Source organism: Oreochromis niloticus, linkage group LG11, assembly GCF_001858045.2.
Source record: "Oreochromis niloticus isolate F11D_XX linkage group LG11, O_niloticus_UMD_NMBU, whole genome shotgun sequence".
Lineage (NCBI taxonomy): Eukaryota > Metazoa > Chordata > Actinopteri > Cichliformes > Cichlidae > Oreochromis > Oreochromis niloticus.
In genome coordinates, this window is record NC_031976.2 from 17,418,919 (window position 1) to 17,440,431 (window position 21,513).

The 21,513-nt window shown below is 39.5% G+C and overlaps 2 protein-coding genes across 6 annotated transcripts in view; both read left to right on the forward strand.

Annotated features, from left to right (window-relative positions):
* LOC102076153 (sialic acid-binding Ig-like lectin 12) overlaps positions 1 to 21,513 on the forward strand; it is a 39,394-nt gene that overhangs the window by 15,623 nt on the left and 2,258 nt on the right. Inside the window, exon 11 of the mRNA XM_019364308.2 lies at positions 18,341 to 18,622. Coding sequence (XP_019219853.1) covers positions 18,341 to 18,622 — 282 coding nt within the window. The remainder of the gene's footprint in view (positions 1 to 18,340; positions 18,623 to 21,513) is intronic.
* On the forward strand, positions 2,092 to 9,240 carry LOC102076258 (myelin-associated glycoprotein). 5 transcript variants are annotated; one of them, XM_025911835.1, is made up of 10 exons: positions 2,092 to 2,390; positions 2,717 to 2,832; positions 3,997 to 4,359; positions 5,020 to 5,310; positions 6,984 to 7,232; positions 7,700 to 7,960; positions 8,075 to 8,165; positions 8,651 to 8,743; positions 8,849 to 8,912; positions 9,002 to 9,240. In XM_025911835.1, exons 3-10 carry the CDS (start codon positions 4,248 to 4,250, stop codon positions 9,035 to 9,037), a joined length of 1,197 nt encoding a protein of 398 aa, XP_025767620.1. In that variant the 5' UTR covers positions 2,092 to 2,390; positions 2,717 to 2,832; positions 3,997 to 4,247; the 3' UTR covers positions 9,038 to 9,240. The 5 variants fall into 5 exon arrangements, with proteins under 5 accessions (XP_025767620.1, XP_025767621.1, XP_025767618.1 ...); XM_025911836.1 differs by lacking the exon at positions 2,717 to 2,832; XM_025911833.1 differs by lacking the exons at positions 2,092 to 2,390; positions 2,717 to 2,832 and adding an exon at positions 3,814 to 3,884.

Consider the following 21,513-nt stretch of genomic DNA (forward strand, 5'->3'; position numbering starts at 1 on the left):
AATGCACAGAGTAGCTGCGATGTGATTGGCTGATTATATATTTATATATAAGCAGCTGAATATGTGTACCTAAAAAGAACTGGCAAATGAGTGTATGAGAATTAATTCACCTTCACCAGATAAATATTCCTGAAGAGTTCACAAAAACATTAAGTCCTGTAAATAATCGATAAAAATAGTGAAGACGGCGATGTCTTCCCTACGTCCTATCTCCACCACCTCTCACCAGCAGCCGCTGAGGGACAGGTGGAAAACGGCAGTCACTCTTCTTTACCTTTTACTTATTAGCTGGGCGAGACTTACCCCACAAGGGCAGAGCTCCAAACTCTGCCCGCTGCTGTCTTAGGCTCAAGTGTGCATCAGGTATCTCATCTCCCGCCCGTCTAGCATTACTTCTCCACTCGTTCCTCAGTCGCGAATTTCCCTCACTGTCAACCTCTCGCAGGATATCCTCCGTCCTCTCTCCACTCTGGCTGCCTCTTTCCGCTTCTGTGCCATTCTCCGCGATAACCACCGACCACCAGGCTACCACTCCATTTCTCTCTGCTCCATCTCTCATGCCTCTTCTCTCTCATCTGCCAGGTCCTCTTATTCGCCTCTGTGCCCTCCCAAATGTGTCCAATTAGTGATTAGTCTCTTTGGCACACATCAACAAAATATACATTCTAGGAAACATGCAGTCACTGCAAAGATGAAAACACTCAACAAAACAAAACACAGCAAACATCCAAACAACACATGCAAGTTTAAAACATGTCATGCTGCTACTGTTTAGCGTGACATCCGCTGGTCTCCTCTTTCTGGCGCAAAGTGGGCGATAAACAAACAAGAGAGACGGGACTTGCAACAGAAAAGCCGATCAGCTGATCATTGATCAGTTTCATGACTGAAGTAGCATCAGGAGAGGGAGGGGGAGAGAATGAGAGAAGAAGATGCAGCTGTGCAGGGAAAAGACAGAATAACTACAGCTTTGTGTCTTTTTTTCATTCTCACTGAAGTACGGGAAAAATCACCGTTGGCAGCCCACCGGGCATTCCAGCTGTGGCTCCCCACCAAAAGAGAGAGAGCGCATGCGAGAGAGAGACAGAGCTTCCTCAGTCAGTCTTCAGTCAGATCCACATCAAAATACAGCGCCAGTCGTCACAGATACAACTACGTTTACTTCTCTAGCGAATCAACTTGGTTCTCTTTGTAGTGGTTAGATTTGGTAGATGTTTGGTTAACGCATGGTGTCTTCCACGTTTGAGCGCAGCTTGAACGTTCACTGTTAATATAAGGAGCAGCTGTAGCCTACTCCAAATTCCTGGCAACTTGCACTCAAGGTTCAAGATTCTTTATTTGTCACATGCATAGTTATACAAGTATAACACACAGTGAAATGTATCCTGACACGCTCCTCAACATGTGCAAAAAAGGGGGGGGGGGTAGAGGAATAACATTATAATTATATATATATATATATAGTATATACATTGGGTGAATGTGCAGTAGTAGCAGCAAGCAGGTGAATTCTGTACATTAATATGAATAGACATCTGACTATTTTACAGAATGGACAATATAAACATATTTAAAGTTAAAGGAATTGAGTGTCTGGAGGAGAGTCTCAGTCAATTATAGATGATGTGAGAGGGCGGGTGTGTGTGTGTGTGGGGGTGGGGGGGTTGGTTTAGGGTTCGGATGGCTTGAGGATAGAAGCTCCTCTTGAGTCTCTCTGTCCTTGCCCGGATGATGCGGAACCTTCTACCAGATTGTAGAAGTTGGAACAGTTTGTTGCCAGGATGGGACGGGTCCTTCAGTATCTGCGTTGCTCTAGTCCGGCATCTCCTGGTGTAGGTGTCCTGAAGCGGGGGGAGAGCAATCCTGCAGCAGCGTTCTGCTGTACGGATCACTCTCTGGAGAGTGATCATTCCCGTTGAAGGTGGCGAAGATCACAAGCTGTCTTTAAGTACTGCAGATCAGATTCATTTCTCCTGGCAATTGCTTAAGCTGTGCACCTTGTAACAGTCACAATGGTGTGGTGTCTCTTTAATGTAACATAAGTCAAGGGGTTATGAGGTCATTAGTGTGCGCCACTGCCCTCTCTGTGATTTATGGGAACAACTTGCTTGCATGCGAATACATGTAGAGAGACAGACTTTATATGTTTTACCTCTCCAGAAACCTTTTGCAACGTTACGGGTTGTATGAACACTGTCTGTCATGTTTGATAAGCAGCAGCCATTCAACTGGGCCTTGTATGGTTGATGAAGAGAATGTGCATTAAAGGATATGCTGTGGAATTCCCAGTACCATTTTGATCATGTATTCTTCCTACTATCCTGCTAAGGTTTCTACCACCTTCTCTCAACCACTGAACACAACTCAATGCTACAAACTGTAAAAGGGTGGTAAGTAGGATCCTGACTGTCTGCAGTTTGGCTTAAAGTTGCGTGGACCCTGGATGACTGCTACACGCTGCTGCTGTCTTGTTGTAGCCTCGTCGTTGTTCCTTGGTTGCTGTCGTTTTGATTGCCATTTGCTCATTGTTTTATGGTGTTTTAGTGTTAACTGTTAGTTGTATTTGTATGTTAGTTGTATGTTAAAGGCTATGTATGTGTATGTGTGTTTACTGTTTCTTTTGTATCTCATTTACTGAGTTGTTTTTATATTGGTTGATTTATAAGGGTTTTTTTTTTCTTTACTGGTGTCACGACCACTTCCATGGTGGGGCTAGGCCAGTGTGGTGGAGTTCCCTTTTATGCATGTGAAAGTACACACTGGGGAGCAAGTATAACGCACCATTTAAGTTGCAGTGAGAATGGCAGTGAGGACTGCAGAGAGACTACACGGGTGAGTAACTGGTGGCACCCTTGGGCACATGAGCTAAAAATGTTATATTCACAGGTTGTTGCCCACATTACTTAGAAAAGCCACAACATGAAGAGTGAGGTCTTGCTGCACTGTCATGTGACATTGCACTTTACTAAAACAGAGCTGCGAAGTGAAACATTGCTCTCAAATTAGAAATAATCCATTAATATTTTGGTAGTTATTCTATATACCAAAGAAGCCGGTTCGCTGTTAATTTAATGAGAAATTTAATAGAGCTGAAATCCAAACAACCAGAGAAATATTTAAATTAGGCTGAGTTTTTTTGCAAATGGCCTGTATTTGTATAGCGCTTTTACTAGTCCCTAAGGACCCCAAAGCGCTTTACAGATCCAGTCATCCACCCATTCACACACACATTCACACACTGGTGATGGTAAGCTACATTGTAGCCACAGCCACCCTGGGGCACACTGACAGAGGCGAGGACACTTTAGGGTGTCCTCCTCTCTCTTGTGCTCACGTTTACACTGGGGGGACCAGCGAATTTTGGGGGGTGGTCAGTGTAAGGAATGCAAATGCTAAAATGTGTATCTACAATAACTCATACTCTTCAACATGTAAACATGTTCAACCATTACAGATAATCTAATTCTGTTGTCTGTGTGTGTGTGTGTGTGTGTGTGTGTGTGTGTGTGTGTGTGTGTGTGTGACCACATTTCACTCTGAGCATGTCAAACTGATGTGTAAATAAGGAGGCGAAACCAGCAGGAAACCACGCGCTGTGATCAAGCACAAACCATTTATAAAACCTAACAAAGAAAAAAATACATACAATGATTACGTTCATTTTCTTCTCCATTTTACAGTACATGAAAAAAAAAAGTAAGATTAGTGTGACAAAGTGGTTGTAGACTGTGTGAAAAGTAAAGAGGCAACTTCATGTCACGTGTTTCTGAAGGAAATTTTAAAAAACACACAGACGTCCTTGTAACCATATTTGTTGGCGTGACCGTGAGAATAAAAGATGGTCTTACAGTGGTCTTTGTTCTTCATGTACATTTGCATTAAAGGTATGGATAGTGTATACCTTTAAAGTATAGCTGTAATCTTTAATTCTTCTTATGTTGGTAGTCTTATTCCTGTGTTTTCTTTCATCACATTTTACTCTGCACTTTATTACAGTTACTCCAACCGAAGCTTCATCTTGGACTGCTGCTGTGCCGTCCTCAGTGAAAGGTCTCCTTGGCTCATGTGTGGTGATCCCCTGCTCTTATAACTACAAAGAACCACAAAAATACCCCAAAACCTTCACAGGGATTTGGTACAATGACAATAATCAAGTGATCTGTCATTCTGATGCATCTAAAACTTCGAGTCAGTTTCGGAATCGGACAAAGCTGCTGGGAGACCTCAGCAAGAAGAATTGTTCTCTGATGATTGATAAATTTACAAAAAGAGATGCAGGGACCTTTCATTTCCGGATTGAAATAAAAGATTATGAGCTGTTTTCCTACTCAAAGGACAAAATCTCTGTTTCAGTGATCGGTAAGTTAAATGAATGAATGCTAATAAATACAGTTACACTCAAATTTTCCACTCATAGTTTCATTAGTGAATTTTTTGATCAACTCTGTGAAAAGTGTTACGGTACTGGTTCATTATTTCTATGTTTCTGGACTAAATAGTGTTATCTGAATGTTCTACGTTGATTTCTAATTAGTGTCAGCTGTGTTTCCACCTGCTCGTTATCCTGTTGCGTGTTTTTATGTCCTCTGTTTCCCTCTGTTGCGTCTCTTTGTGTTCTGTGTTTTGCTTCTAGTTTCCAAGTTCCTTAGCTTAGTTTTTGAATTTTTTATTTGTTTTTTTACGTACAGCAACAAAGCTGCCTCTTTAGTTTACCCTTTGGTTTCCGAGTGCTGCGATTGGGTCCTGCCTTACCTGCCACACAGCAGAAAGTCAAATTATAGTAAAAAAAAAGTCCACATTATCAGATTGTTACATTTTTTTAATAAGAATGGTTATTTTTTTCTCTTATTCCCTTCTCCTTACCTTAATCTGTTTCCTATATTAGTTCTACTAATTACGGTATTTGGAAGTTCAACAACTCTTTTGACTTGGGTTAGTCTTCGGATTTGCAATAGACACTACTTAAAATAATCACAGTTAGTTTGGGTCTTAAATTCATGATCTTTCTTGTTAACACAGATGAGCCAAATCCCATTGATTTCTTTCTGCAAGACGAGGTAAAGGAGGGTGAGAATGTGTCTGCATCCTGCTCTGTGTCTCACTCCTGCCCCACATATCCACCTTCTTTCATCTGGAGTCACTCTGGAGAGAAGCACGATCAAACACAGCAGCTTCAGAATGACCAGTGGAAAGCAACATCTACTTTGACCTTTCACCCAAACCGCACTCATCACAATCAACCTTTACAATGCAGAGTTACATACCACGGTGGAAAACATCAGGAACAATCCAAGACCCTTAAAGTAAAGTGTAAGTGTGCACTCACAAATCCTTGTAGATGACAGAAGAAAATCCTATAAGTGTTGTAAAAATGATCACTTTTTAAAAATCTAGAATACAATGTTCTTTGCGGTTATAAAGAGAAGACTGTAGAAATCATAAAAACAGCGAGTGAAAAGTGAAATTGCAACAAACCAGGCTAAAGATGGCACAGACCAACATACTAAAAAATAAGGGTATTCTGATACTAGGCATGGTTGCTTTTTACCATGTGTGCGCAATGAGTGAAAATTGTTAAATTTAGAACAAATTAGGGAAAAGAAACATAAATACTGAGAATTACATTTAAAACAAAAAGTGTGCAGTGAAAAATTGAGGGGGAAAAGTGAGAAATTTTACAGTTTAATTTGTTACTCATGAATTGTATTTATTTTTTTTTACACAGAATGTGAAACTGTTTGTCTTTAAATATATATTTATTACAAGCTGGCCTAGAACAAAGTGCCATTTGATTGTGTATGTGGATGAGTTCATGTGATTTACAGTAAAAAGCACTCACTTTTATGACAAAAATATTATATGTGCAATCATGTTAAAGAATGCTTACACAAAACTCGAAAGTAATTTGAAAACTAAGCACAACCCAAGATTCAATCGCATTTAGAACCACCTTTGGCTACAATAACTTGTAAAGTAAGTAGCCGTTTCTCACATCATTTTGAAGAAATTTCATCTTTCACATCTTTAGAAGGTTGCTTCATTTCATTGAGGTTTGTGGACACTTGTTTATGCACAGCTCTCTTTTAAATTGTCACCACACAATTTTAATCTGGTTGAGATCTAAATTTTGACGAGGCAACTGCAAAACCTCAATTCTTTTCTTTGTTAGTCATTCTTTGGTGGGTAATGTCATTGGGATTATTAGCCATGCTGCCCAGATTTTTGTGGGATTTTTGCATTTTTTTTTTAACATTGCATTTTTAAAACATTTTTTAGCATTGCAGTCTGACTTTGGGTAGAATTTGCTGGGACATCAACTCCTGGAAAGACTGCAAACGCTCTTGAATGTTTCCTACAGTGAGAATAAGCTTTCACACTGTAGAATGAGAGACTTATTTGAAAAAGGGCCATATAATCCATTTCAGAATGATGGGCAGTAACAACCGCTTTTTTAATTTCACGGCTAATGTATTTCTTCCTTTGTGTTGTGGTTAAAACACACCCAAATGCTACAGACCTGCAAACTGCCAAAACCTCTGCTTGCTGAGACAATAAGTCATCTTTCAGTTGCCAGTAATTACACTGGATGAGCTTTAGCCACAAAGAACTGTAAATTCTATGCAATTCTATATGCATCCTTTTTTAAAATGCGTTTATGAATTATTTATGAATTAGTTTTTCTTTCCTTTTTGTTCAGCTAGTATTGGGGTTTAATGAACAGCGACGTCAGTCTAGTGGTATGACAATGAATCACTGACTTAAAGTCAGTGTAGTCTTAACAACTACTGGATTGACTGCTTTGATATTTTGTCAGTATATTCGTCATCTCCATAATATTGGTGATTTTCATCGACTTCCTGAAGTTTTTCTTTGGTGCCACCATCATGTCAGAATGTTGAAATAAGCTCAACCTTGACCTGACTGTATGTAAAATAGGATCAAATGCTGCACAGTAACATAAAGGACTACATGTTTATATGCAGATGCTCCAGTGAATGTAAAGGCTGAGTATCAGTCAGATGTGAATGAGGGAGAGACTGCACACCTGAAGTGCTCCAGTGATGCAAACCCTGTCAGCAGCTATGAGTGGCACAATGAAACTGGAGCTCTGCTGAATAAGGGACAAACCTACACAATGTCAAATGTCTCCAGACACTCAGAGGCCATGTACTGCACTGCTGTCAATGAAGAAGGACGAAACAGATCAAGCACCGTGAAGCTCAATGTGTTATGTAAGTACAAAATGGAAGAAATATAAAAACAAAATAGATTTTCGTGTCAGTCAAAGATAAACTTATTGGCAAAAATATTAGGCCACACCTATTAATCTTTAAATTCAGGTGGTTTCAGTCCCGTTGCCACTGGTGGATAAAATCAGTCACCCAGCCGTGCAGTCTGCCTTTGCAAGCATTTGTGAAAGAATGGGTCGTTCATTTCACTTCAGGGTGCTACTGTAATAGGATGTTACTGTTGTGAGAAGCCAGTTTTTGGAATATCTAGGAGGAAGAAATTTCAAAATTAACATAAAGTTACAAATCAATGTCACCGAGTACTGAGGCACATAGTGTTTAAAAGTCAACATCATGGCAACATGGCATGAGTTTAGAGTGCTGAGCAGCTACTTTTATCCATATAATGTATATAATAAATGCACAGCTATCTTTTATCTCCTAATTATAGTTCTCTATTGTCCTTACAGATCCCCCTGATATTGAGACTTCCTCTAAGTGTTTCTCAGAGGATGGTGTGGTAAAGTGTGAGTGCATCGTGGAGTCCAGGCCTCCCAGCATTGTCCATTTTGTTCTTAGGGACAGAGTCCTGCAAAGCACCAACGTAGAGACAGTTGGCTCTGTTACTACTGGGACTCTGCAGACAGACTTTGGGTCCTTTAAGTTTGTTCACTGCCTGGCAAACAACACACTGGGAAAAGCTAACCTCACACTCTCGTTACCTGCTAATGGTAAGAAAAAATTTCAATCTCAAGAATCTCAAGCATTAATTATTATCACTTTATATTTACATGGCAAAACAACAACAACAACAAAAATATTCAATGTGCTTTCTTTTTGAACAGACAACATGCAGAATATTTTCATAGCCTCTGGAGCAGGTGTGATTTTTTTGATTATTCTGATAGCAACTGGAGTGGGAGTTGTTAAAAAATGGTGAGTTTTAGAAAATATTTGTATTCCTGAAATGGTGGGCAGAAAAATCTACACAATAACAGACATTTTTAGGTTTTGACAGCCAGAAAACCTAAACAAGGCATCTTGCCTATGCAAATCAAACAATATTAAAGACAAATTCTTCCTTTGTTATTCAGTCAATAGAAAAAGCAGCACATAACACAGGAGTTTAAAAAAAGTATTCAGAGTAGCAAAAGAAGAAGCAGAGCACCATGTCTCTTGGAAAGTACAGAGGTGATTAACTATGAAGTCAGAGCTACAAATAAAACACAGACACAATCCTGTAGCTTGAAAGAAGAAGTCACACACATGCATTTCTTACTTCTGCTTTGGTGAGTTATAACAGTCAATATTTTTGTGAAATCCATCTCTGATGTTATTTGCATCTTTCTGAGTATCAGCACAGAGAGAGAGGCTGCTGCTGTCTTTCCCATGTTCTTATTTATTTTATTGTTTTCTGCCAGCAGGGGGAGATCAGGGGAGACACCAACATCTGACTTGGGCACCATGAAAGCAGAGAGACCTGTGGAGCTCCCTCGTTATGCCCCAACAAAAAGGTTTTAATTCTTCATCTTAATGTTAAACAAACAATCTCACTTGTGATTAAATATGATTTTAAAAGATGTGTAACTAGATTTAATGTTTTTGCATTCTTTCTGCAGGAAAGAGGACAGGAAGGATATGTCTTGCTCTGACATTTATGCCAATGATCATGTCTATGGCAATGTAGGGATAAGTAATGATTTCTTCAATAATTCATTCATAATGTGCATGCATAAACAAAGTGAGTGAGTGAATCTTGTTTCTCTGTCCAGACTGACTGCGATGAGTCAATATACAACAATGTGTAGTGTGTGGAAGACCAGCTTCAGTCCATGTTGTTATGTGAGTCAAGAAAAAAGAAAAACCTTAAACAATTTGAAATATTAATTGCATTTCATTTTCTTTCTAAAACACAACAAGTAAATACTAATCTTTAAAATTGTGCTTGTTGCTCTCAGAGGATTTCTTTATTTGTTATCAAATGATGTGCTTTAAATTATTACCAATAAAGTACTCTAATAATACCAAAGTTGTCTGGTTACTAAACATATTTAAACTTTGATTTTTATTTAACCCATTATATAAATGAGTATAATAAAAAAGGGGGGGCTTACACATAGAGACAGACAACCATTCGTACTCACATTCACACCTACGGGTAATTTAGACCGACCCCACTAACTGCATGTCTTTGGACTGTGAGAGGAAGCCAGAGAGAACCCATGCAAACACAGGGAGAACATGCAACCTCCACACAGAAAGGCCCAGCTAGGTGGTGGAGACTCAGGACTTTCTTGCTGTGAGGTGAGGCAACAGTGCTAGCCACTCCTACATAGTGCTGCCCTAAATAATTTCTTATGTAACAAAATATAAGAAATAGATCATTTTTAATAATAACTAATACTAATAATTATGAGTTATTATTGCAGCATAGTGTCTGACTCAGTAATGTGCTATCAATTATTTACCCTTAAGAAGATTTATAAAGTTAGGTAAGTCAATAACTATTTTCTTCATTATTTGAGTTCAATGACGTCTTTTATTATTTGTGTCGTGGGTTATCAAATACCAGTTAAGGTGGATAATGCTGGTCTGTCAGCACAGGTTCCTAAAAGATGTTTGGCCTTCATGCCACCGTTTTGGAGCCTGTTTCTAATAACTTGATCATAAATATGCCCAAGTGGAATAGAAAGGAAGAGATACCAATCTTGCTGGTATTACTTTTATGGCCTGCCTAGCTTTCTTTGTGTAACAGCCTGTCTTCTGGTATCTCCTCCTTCATTCTTGAGGCTGTCTTGGGAGAGGCAGCAGTAACATCAGCCATGATTGTATTCAGAGATTCGCCTGAACTATGTTATTTGCCTGATTTATATTATTTGAGTGAGACCAGTGGAGAGTGTAGCAGTTTGGAGTCATGATGTTGATACATGACTTTGTGTTTTCAGAACTGTGTGCCTAATTTCAATGTTTGTGTATAAAATGGGGCACATTTGATAATAGACTTGAAAAATTTGGCTATTTTGAAGATTGGAACTAAAAGTAATGGTTCCTGGGTCTCCTGAGTCTTGGACCCAGGATTTTGAGTTTCTTGTTAATTTGTTCTTGTTCTTGTTCTTTTTGGTTTTGAAAGAATTTGTTTGCTTTTTTTCTTTTCTTTTTTTTTTCTTTGCATTTCTTTTCATTGTTTTTTTTTTTTTTTTTTTGGTAATTTTGTTCATGCATTTTTCAAAACAGCGGGTGAACCAAAAAATCAAAATGTTCATTTTTTTGCCTCAAAACCTTTCAGACTTTGTAAACAGTTCTGCAAAGGTGCAGGCCTAATATAAATTGTTGTGTGATGTGGGGTCATGCTTGAAGTCGCCCCACCCGTGTGTAAAAGTTGATCTGAAGGCTGCAACAGAGCCATTTTCATGTATTATTTTTCCATATATCCTAATGGTAGATTAAGATCTTTACTCTTAATCAAAACCATAAGAAAAATCAAAAATATAATCCTGATCAATATTTTAACTGAGAAATGTGGTTGGAGTAGTGAACATGTCTGGTCTAATGTCTGGATTTTGTGTGTGGACATGATCCAGCTTTTATATTCACACCTGGGACTGAGAAGATAGGAACTGTGTCACCAATCCATTCATGCCCATCATTATAGATGATTTTGAATGAGAGAAATAGCATTAAGTGTTGTAATGCTCAAACAAAGAATCACATTTTGCTGATAGTTAATTATGCTTCTACTGATCAGAATATAACTCGGTAAATATAAATCTGTTTAACCTGACCAAAAGATTCAAGCAGTCCTTCTCAAATAGTCATCTGTGACCCCGGGGAACATGCTTCTTTTTCCCTAGAATAAAGTGTAATTGCACATCTACTACAGTAGGTGGCAGGGTTTTTGGCACCGAGCATGCTCGAACACACACACAGAGCACAGAGCAGGAGATATGAAGTGCCGTAAACAAACCCTCAAGAAAAATGGAAAAAATATTTAACGGTGACAAAAAGAAAGGCGGAGAGAGACGGAGATAAAGAAACAAACGAAAGTCTCCTGAAACCTAAGACGGGAAATATGACGAAGCGTATGTAGCGCTCGGTGTGTGTGTGGCACTCTGATCTCTGAATGTCTACTTTAAAAATTTCTATGATTTAATAAATGTATTGAGTAAAGTCTGATAGACAAACAGTTTTAAAGACAAAATGTTACTACAACTGGTTTAAAAGCGAATACAATAAATAACAAATGCTAAAATAAAAATTCTTGTGAAAATGTGCTAAGGACAAATCTAAGTAAAGTAACATAAAATGAAGACATGAAATAACCTTTGAGATGAGCAGTTCAGAAGATTGGATCTCAGAAGTCAACCATTGGAAATTTCAGCAGAGACACAAGAGGTATCAAACCATCACCAAAACTGTGGACTTGTGGACAATTTGGTTCTGTATTTTTGGCTTTTCCTGTTCATTTTGCTGGGTTGAATGATTCATTTAGAAGGTCGTGGATTTTCATCATATTTCCACTGAATGCCCACAGGGGATATTTTCCCTTGTTGGAATATCATCAACTAGGATGAAAAATAAGTGCATCTTGTGATCCAGTTGTACTTATTCTCTCCAATTTTTCTCCCCCCCCCAAAGATGAAGAAAAAAATTAGCATTACGTTAATTACATAGGTGTAATTGATTTGATTTGATTTGATTATTATGTTGTTATTATTATTATTATCATTATTATTATTATGTTAATATCATTGAAGCTACTGTAATAAAACTTCTTGAAATTAAAGACTAAATAGTGAACATTAACTTTTTAATCCTTTGTGAAACAGTAAAGGAAAAAAATATTTTGGCCGGGAGGGTGGGGCACGAAAATGAAAATAAACAGCTTGTAGTGTAGTATACACTACACTGTATATAGACAGAGAACTAGAAGGGACGTCTATGGAGGTGTGGTCCTGCTCCAGAAATTCAGATAAATTATCTCCAACTGAACAAGGAAATAAGATTAACTTGATAGGAGACACTGAAACACAAAATACAGAGATGAGACTGGAACAGAATGGGACACAATTAATTAAATACACCCAAAAAAGTTACAGAAACTCAAACATAAATAATCAAATAAAAAGATTGGAAAATAAAGCCTTCTGAGGCCTTCCCCAAAGCGCAGCATCAATTCATGCTTAAGCCATCTGCCATTATCTACTAGAAATGCTGTCAAACCTAAAATGAGGATGTGGTCTCAGCTAGTGAACTGTATGTTACTTCTTGGTATGTTGTTTCACCCCACGCACCACATTCCAACTTCACTCATTGCCTCTTGTACATATTGTCCCGTGCTTCCTTTCTCCTTTGTTGAATAGTCCTTGTTGTGTGTGTATGTATGTATATGTATATGTGTATATACATATGTAGATACATACATATACATCTACATATCTATATATCTATATATCTATCGGGTAAATGGTCACAACCAATCACATGCTTAGTGAATACTTCAGGCAGCAGAAACCAGAGGACCAAGAGGAGGAACCACTATGGAAGGACAGGCCCTTGCATGGTATGTACTACAGGCAGATAAAAGAATTGGCTGACATCCAGAGGTCCTGCCAGTTCCTGGACTGAAAGAGAGCACAGGCATAGTAATCATGGCAGCACAGGAACAATCTCTAAGCACAAGATCCAGAGGTGCTGGGGTCTACCACACCAGGTGCAGGCTGTGTAAAGATGCCCCTGAGACAATCCAGCACATGACAGCAGGGTGCAAGATGCTGGCAGGCAGGTCATACCTGGAACGGAATAAACAAGTGGCCAGCATAGTATACAGACACATCTGTGCTGGCTATGACCTGGAAGTCCCTAAGGCAAAACAAGAAAAGCCCCTAGGGTGGTTGAGAATGAACAAGCTAATATCCTGTGGCCAGATACAAAACTGGTGTTGGCTAACCAACCGGACATAGTAGTGGTGGACAAGCAGAGGAAGATGGCTGCAGTGACAAATGTGGCTACAATTAGCCGTAGCACCATATTAACACATACTCACAATATCACTTGGAAAGGAAGGTCAGGATGTGGTGAGGGGAATAAGGTCTGGAAAGGGCTGACAAGGTATAGCTAAGTGTTAATGCAGAAGTTTGTGACTGAGGCTAAAAGTTGCCACTGGCTGACCCGCACTAAATGTCAGGTGCACCGAAAGAGAACAGGTTTGATTTTGATTCACTGATATTTTAACTTTCAAGAACAATAGATATTGAGCCTGAACACAAATTTTGTCACTTTAATTATCTGACAAAAAGTCAAGAGATGGCTCAATAAGTAGAGAGACATTTAGGAGGCACATGTGAACCAGGACAGAGCTCATACATGAACAGTTTCTCTCACTATAAACACCGGAGAGGAACTGAAACTGTGAGCTGTGTCACTTTTTTCTATTCTGAAATGAATGTGCAAATTTTCTTTCGCAGTTGTGTATGGCCTAGTGAATAACACATAAATCTAATTGGTTTAACATCGTCTTGGTAATTTAAAACTCCGATAAAAGGAGAAATGGGACTACAAGATGTGCGAGGGTATTTTACGCATCCACAGCAGCTGCTGCTGCTGTTTAAGAAACAAATGAGCCGAAGACAAATTTAGTACCCAAATAAAAATAAGCAAACAACGAACAGGGCTTAAACAAGAATCTAAACATTTTAACAGAACAGTTAAAAGTGCCATTGACTTGAAGCTGAATTCCAATCAGCTCTACAGAAAGGTTTTACTCAGATTCATGATGTAAAGAACCCCCTACAGGGTTCTTGCCTGCACTTTACCATTGAGGCCACCCTCGGTAAGATCCACAACACAAAATACAGCATCGTACAGGAATATCTTTTTGCTTTCTCTCGTTACTTTCCTTTAGTAAAGACACCTTTAGTAAAAACTTGTCTTCTACTAATTATTTCTTCCTATTCTATGTAGACAAATCTAGATCTGTGGACTAATAGGAAACAGCTATTTCTTCTGAAGTTAATCTTCATATCATAAGCATATAATAGAATACATCAAATCCACAAACATAAACTAGTAAAACAAAAAAACCCAAGTAATTTGAAATTAATCTTTAAATGATTGTAACTTAAGTACAGATTGCCTTTGTTTCTGAAAAGCAGAAAACGCTGCATGAACCCAGCTGTAGCAAAGTCCAGGCTGAGTGTCAAGTTGTGGGTCAGTCTTTTTCTGTTCCTGCCACAAAATCCAGGTTACTTCCTCCTGGTTAGTCCAGCTTCCCACTCTTTTCCCAACACAACTGCATCCCATCATCTCCAGTTAGGATTCAGCATTTAAGGACCAGCTCATGGCCTCATTCCCTGCCGAAAGATCTTCTGTCCTGTTAAACTTTTATACTCCTTGTGCTCACTCATCACAGCCGGCCAATTGCTTTGCCAAAAGGTAGGGCACACAAAGCCTCATTCAACAGTGCTTTTATGTGTGTGTTTTTTAGCCTGTTTGATGACACAATAATGGGGTTACAATATCCCAACCTCTCAACCTCAGAATCACCTCAGATCCAGTTCACAAAAGAAACTAATTCTAACTTTTCAACAGTTCGAATAACATAAAAAGCTGATGTCGTGTCATTTCAGAGAATTGGGGCCTCATTTGTCTTTGGTCACGTCATTTATATATGTAAAAAATAAAATTCCCCTTTTGCAGTCTATCCTTCAGGCTCAGGTCCTCTATCAGAGGCCTGGGAGCTTGAGGGTCCTGTGCAGTATATTAGCTGGGGTCTGGGCTGGTGTGATAGACCCCAGCCTCTATGGATCTTGTGCTCAGAGCTTGCTCCTGTGCTGCCATGATTAGTGCCTCTGTGCTGTCTTTCAGTCCAGCTTTGTCTAGCCACTGGTAGGATTTCTGGATGTCAGCCACCTAATCTATCTGCCGGTGATGCATACAGTGCAGGGGTCTGTCCTTCCATGGTAGTTCCTCCTCTTCCTCCTCTTTCTTGGGTTTCTGCTTAGGGTATTCACTGAGCACGTGGCTGGTGGGGTGTTCAGGCCTATGCAGAACAGCGCTGGGGACAGAGCATCTCCTTGGCTTGATGGTGACTTGTGCTATGGGCTTGAAGTTGGCCTCTAGTGTTGTACGCCATAGTCCCATTGAGTTCCTGATGAAGGCTCTTAGGGTCCTGTTGATCTTGTACAGTTCTAGGCATTCCAGGCATTTCATAGCCCTTCTTGTAACCCAGACCTTCCCAAAGTGGGGGGCGCAGAGCCATTGCAGGGGGGGCGCGGTATGAAAAGGGGGGGGACAATGCTTGGACACTGCTAGCACGGGGCGCCCACACAAACGCAAAGCAGGAGATGAAGCATCACTGAATATGTTTCCAAACCACCTTCATTCTAAGCCAAAGACTAGAAAATATGGTGAAGCATATCTTCCCTTTGGTTTCACCTGCACAAGTACCAAGGTAGGTCTCCCCTGCAGAATTGGTTTTCCCTGCGTCGGGAGCAGCGCTGGGCTCTTCAAATCACGGAAAAACAGTATCCCACATTCTTGATTTTTAGTTCACAAACACTTCTTGACTAACTACTCCTGACATTTTGGAGATGTTAGCTCTTTATAGAGTAAAGTTACAGTGGGATACAAATAATATCAGGCTCATCCTGACACAATTTGTTCCCCCTGTCTAAATCAGGGACAAACATTGTCCCACAGTTGTTTATGTTTTTAAACCCATTTTGCACAGAGAGGCATTTTTTGAAAAATGTATTGATAGCAATGTTGAATATTATTACACAGGAAAAAAACAACTACATGTAAAATAATTACACCGTAATGCCTCTGCCTTTCTAAATAGAGGGACAGTAACTGCGTGTGTATATGTAAGCGTGTAAAACCTGAAGATGGTCAGATTAACAGTATTTTGTCTCTATCTGCCATTCTGCAATTCATCTCATGTAAACAATAACGTGACGTGAAAAAAGGCACGTACCTTTGACGTTGCGTGATGAACTCTGTATTCCTCGTCCACAGGTAAACACAAAAAAGGAGTTGGGGGGCATTTTTCTTGTAAAACAAAGGGGGGCCCAACAAAAAAAGTTTGGGAGTCACTGTTGTAACCAGTCCAGGCAGTGCACAGGTTGGTCAGCCTAGCCTTGCAGTCTCAGGTGACTGTTCTACTGGTGTTTCGCTCCTCTGATATTCTTGCCAATTCCTTTCTGTGCCCCGCTCATGTGCTTATGTGTGTGTGAATAAATATAGTTATATTATCTTAGGTATAGTGGTTGTATAGTAGTGTATAGTAGTGTTGGACAGAGTAAGATGGCCATAGTGATAGACATAGTGATACCGAATGACAGCAACATCAGGAAGAATGAACACAAGAAGCTGGAGAAGGACCAAGTGCTCAGAGAAAAGCTCCAGAAAATGTGGAGGGTGAAGAGCCACATGGCACAACATAGAAAAGCCACCTCGGCGAGACAAGGCTCAGCTGTTCATCTGCACCTAAAGGACAAAGGTCACTCTTTCAAGGATGCCAATGTTCACATTTTGGAAAGAGAAGACAAATGGTTTAAAAGAAGAGTGAAAGAAGCCATCTATGTCCTCTGTGAATGGCCATCTTTGAACAAGGTTAGTGGCTTACAACCTCAATTCTCTGCCATCTATAATCCAGTTTTGAGATCCCTTCCCAGACACCTTAACACCCACCCACATCCTGGGCCATTTGACCTCAGGAAATCACATGATAGGGTGGGGCTAGCTTTCATGGTGGGTTCACCTGAAACCTTGGCTGATTGTGACCCACACCCGTTTTCACGCCTTTGCTCATGTGATTAGGTAGAGGACAAATAGGGGGTCCACGTCCCTCTTGGGGGCACTCCCACAGGGATTAAAATCTGGGACTCTCCACCATTTGACCTTAGAACTGAAGAAGCTTCTCGGATGAGAGGTGAAACGTCTTAAAGCAACTTAAAGAAGTCCAGACACTTTTCTTCCAAGCTACTTAGACCTGGATCACTGAGACCTTTCAAAGACATACAATATATGAAACAAAGGTGAGATTTTGTGTTTGACTTAAATGTACTGTGTCAAAAGCAGAACAGAAACTGTGATGTCATATTTTTACAAAAAGAAATAACACCAGCTTTATCGCTTTATTTGCTGAAGTGAAGAGATGAATGCTTTACAGTGGCTTTTGTTGTCCATGTGCATTTGCTCCAAAGGTATGTGTGTTCTGTATAATGTATAAATTCTTATAATATACAGAGTTAAACAGTATGTGTTTTGTTTTTTTTATCTTATTTAGCCAAGGAAAAAAATTTCATTATTAAGATTTTGTCCTGTGCATTGTCTTCCTCTCATTGGTTGTTTTTGTTCTTTTCTTCATCACGTTTTGCTCTCAAATTTATTGCAGTGACTCAACCTGAAGCTTCATCTTGGACTGCTGCTGTGCCATCCTCAGTGAAAGGTCTCCTTGGATCATGTGTGGTGATCCCCTGCTCTTATAACTACCCAGATCCAAAAACCAATACCACAGGCTTTACAGGGATTTGGTACAATGACAATAATCAAGTCATCTGTCATTCTGATGCATCTCAAACGTTGGATCAGTTTCAGAATAGGACAAAGCTGCTGGGAGACCTCAGCAAGAAGATTTGTTCTCTGATGATAGATAATCTTCAAGAAAGTGATGGAGGGACTTTATATTTTCGGATTGAAATTAAAGGCTATGACCAGTACTCCTACAAAAATAACAAAGTCTCTATTTCAGTCAGTAAGTAAAATAATTTATTTTAAAAATTATTGTAAGCATGTTGTGAATCTTAGCATAACTATGTTTGTGAAAAGATAACATCAGTAATATCCAACGGATGTTTTCACTGTTTTGTTTGCAATAAAATAGGAAATATCTCTCCATTAAATAATCCCTATGCCCATCACTGTTTTTAATCTATTTTACTTTTCACAGTTAAATACTTATCAAATCAATTCACTTGATCAAAATTGAAAGCTGCATAAAACACAACATCAGCAGCTATACTGCTTAAGTGCATTTGTATTTCCAATACAGTATACTTACCATCACAACTGCATTCGGTTTATGATCATAATCTTTTTTGTTAACACAGGTCAACCCGATTTATCTGTGCAAGAGGAGGTAAAGGAGGGTGAGAATGTGTCTGCATCCTGCTCCGTGTTTCACTCCTGCCCCACATATCCACCTTCTTTCATCTGGAGTCACTCTGGAGAGCAGCAAAATCAAACACAGCAGCTTCACGAAGGCCAGTGGAACTCAACATCTACTTTGACCTTTCACCCAAACCGCTCTGATCACAACAAGCCTTTAAAATGCAAAATAACATACCATCGAGGGCTGTACGTGGAAACATCTAAGATACTTCAAGTAAAATGTAAGTGTACTGTATCAGTTTATACTAATCAGGGCTCTAGACTAACTTTTTGACATGGGCGCACCGGTGCGCCTAACTTTAAAAATTTAGGCGTACCGGCACAAAAGTTAGGCGCACTCAAATTTTTCAACCGCATCGCTTAACACCGCAGTTTTACATGTGCACTTTCTTTGGGGGGGGGAGTCCATACAGACAATATTCATTTCTAAATTATTAACTAACTAACTTGTGCTTAAATTGCTTTGTCAATATTGTAGAAAATGTTAAACTTAATCATCATCTTGGCTCCTCTGACGACCTGTTTGCTGCTGCCTGCTGCTGAAAGGCAGTGGGGAGAGGGGACACTTGGGCAGTGCATTTATTGAAGCATATAATGTGTTTTCTGGATACACTGCTGTTTTTTCAGCATTCAAAGATTGATGGCACCGTGTCAGAGCTGGCTATGAATTTCAGATGGATCAGTCCTTAACTTAACACAAAAGTTATCAATAGTTCTTTTCATCGTTTCTTATTAGCCGCAGATACATCCACTTCTGTCAGTCCTAGGCTGCTCACTAGGGCTGGGGATCATCACTGATTTCTATAATCCATTCGATTCCGGTTCTCAAAGTCCTGATTCGATTCAATTTAGCCTCAGACAGTCAGAAATATTATAATTCGGATCATTTATCAGTACTGATACACATGAGACTTCATCAGAATTGTGAACATCACAGCAGATGCCTTTGTGTCAAAGTAACTGAGAATAAAACACAGAAAAACATGAAGGAGATTTTCCTGGTCTGGGGTTTTATAGCGGATAACCTTAAAAATATTCTGCAATATTCTGCAATTTTGCATAATTTTAAGAAGTTTAAATTTCTTCAGTATTGAACAGCAGAAATTAGCTTTCTTGTCCGAGGTCATTTAAGTGAAAAAAAGAAAAAGAAAAGAAAAAGACAGCGGCCGACAGCGCTGTAAACAACTGTAGACTGGTGGGTAATAAGCGAATGAATAATGCAGAAAACAGAGATTTGAGACAGCAGCTCAGAATCTAGCGCAAAAAAGACGGAAACACAGCGCGGACCCGACGCATCAGAATCGCTAAGCTCCGACAGCGTGTCCGTGTTCGGGCCGTGGGGTGAGAAAGCCGAGAAAGACAAAGCTGATTCTGATGCGTCGGGTCCGCTCTGTGTTTACGTCTTTGTGTGGAATCCGTTAATGAATTGATATCGCCTTATTAAAGCTACTCACCTTTTCTCTTCCACCTGCACTTTCAACTGGACCACGGCCAATCAGAGAGGTCCCGCCCCTGACTATCTCTGATTGGTTTAGTCCACGATAGGGGCATAATGTGTGTCTGTTGTTGACCACACGGGGAGTTGCAGAGATTTTTTTTATTTTTTTTTTTTTGTTACCCGAAAATATTTGGTCGCACCTGTGCGACCAAATATTTTTTTTTAGTCGCACCACTGAAAAATTTGGTCGCATTTGCGACCAAATTGGTCGCACTCTAGAGCCCTGCTAATAGCAGATAATTCTACCAGTGCAGATAATCAAATCTGTTTTAATTGTGTGTGTGTATGTGTTTCCTTTTAATTTTTAGCTGTGCCAGGAAGGTTTTGTTTTTGGTAGTGGTCGTGTGGGGGTCCTTGTGTGTATAAACATGATAACTTGAAAAGTGCTGAATAATTCTGATAAAGCTTTGTAGGAGTCAACGTCAAGGTCGACTTAATGATAGACTGTTTAAAAACTTACAAAAAGCCTTGTAACCTAGAAGGTATGATAGAGTCCCAGTGTGGTTTTAAATCTTGTCGCAGTGCTGAGACGGCAGAGTTTTTAATGATATTCTTTTAACTGTTGACTCAGGTTGTTCTGTTGTTTTAGTTGTTTTAGATTTGACTGCCGCATTTGACATAGTTGATCATGACATTCTTTTATCGAGACTTGAGCATAATTTCGGTCTTAAAACTGCAGTTTTATAATGGTTTAAATCATAACTATCAGAGATGTCTTTTTCTGTTGCTATTGGGAAATACTCCTCTTCCTCTGCCCTATTTGTTGTGGTGTGCCAAAAGGGTCTGTTTTGGGTCCCACTCTGTTCTCCTTATATATGCTGACTTTGGGATCTATTTTTAGGAAATAAAACATCCCCATTCACTGTTATGCTGATAACATCCAAATTTACTTCCTCTTGAGACTGGATGTCTCTGTCCCCATTTGTCTACATCAGGGGTGGCCAACTCGAGGCCTCGAGAGCTGGTGTCCTGCAGGTTTTAGATATCAGCCTGGGTCAACACACCTGAATCAAATGATTAGTTCATTACCAGGCCTCTGGAGAACTTCAAGAAATGTTGAGGAGGTAATTTAGCCATTTAAATCAGCTGTGATGGATCAAACACATCTAAAACCTGTAACCCACTAATACTTTACTGTAAAAATATGCTAAGAATTGCGCTGGGAGACACTTAAAAGAAGTGGAGGATCTATAGGTTTTGTGAGGAAAGAAAAGATGAGAGGTAAGTGTGTTAGCCTAACTATTAGCCTAAAAATCCGTCATCAGTATGAATCATGATAAAACACACCTACCATGTTTTGGGTTCCTGCAACTGGTCCGTCAGGTTATTGTCTCCCCGGAAACACTTCCCTTGTGCTTTTGGAAATCTGTTTTTTCCTATTTCTGCTTTGTTTTTTCCTGTTTCAATTGTGTTTTGTGTGCTTTTGCAGCGTTTTTCTTATTGCTGGTGTTTTCTTAAGTTGCAGTCTGTTTGGCCTCTCAGGGCCACCATGTAGCTCTTTGTGATAGCAATTGTGAAAACCCGTTTTTATCAGTTATGTGAAATTGCCAGAGCGAAGCCTTATTTTCCTCCAAAAGACCTAGAAAAACTTTTTTATGCCTTCATCACCTCTGG

Bases quoted from the DNA above. Each gene is read 5' to 3' on its own strand.
- LOC102076258 (XM_025911833.1), top strand. From the start codon at position 3,839: ATGGTCTTACAGTGGTCTTTGTTCTTCATGTACATTTGCATTAAAG. The intron at 4,360-5,019 runs GTAAGTTAAATG...TTGTTAACACAG, and splicing joins AATCTCTGTTTCAGTGATCG to ATGAGCCAAATCCCATTGAT. The intron at 5,311-6,983 runs GTAAGTGTGCAC...GTTTATATGCAG, and splicing joins CAAGACCCTTAAAGTAAAGT to ATGCTCCAGTGAATGTAAAG.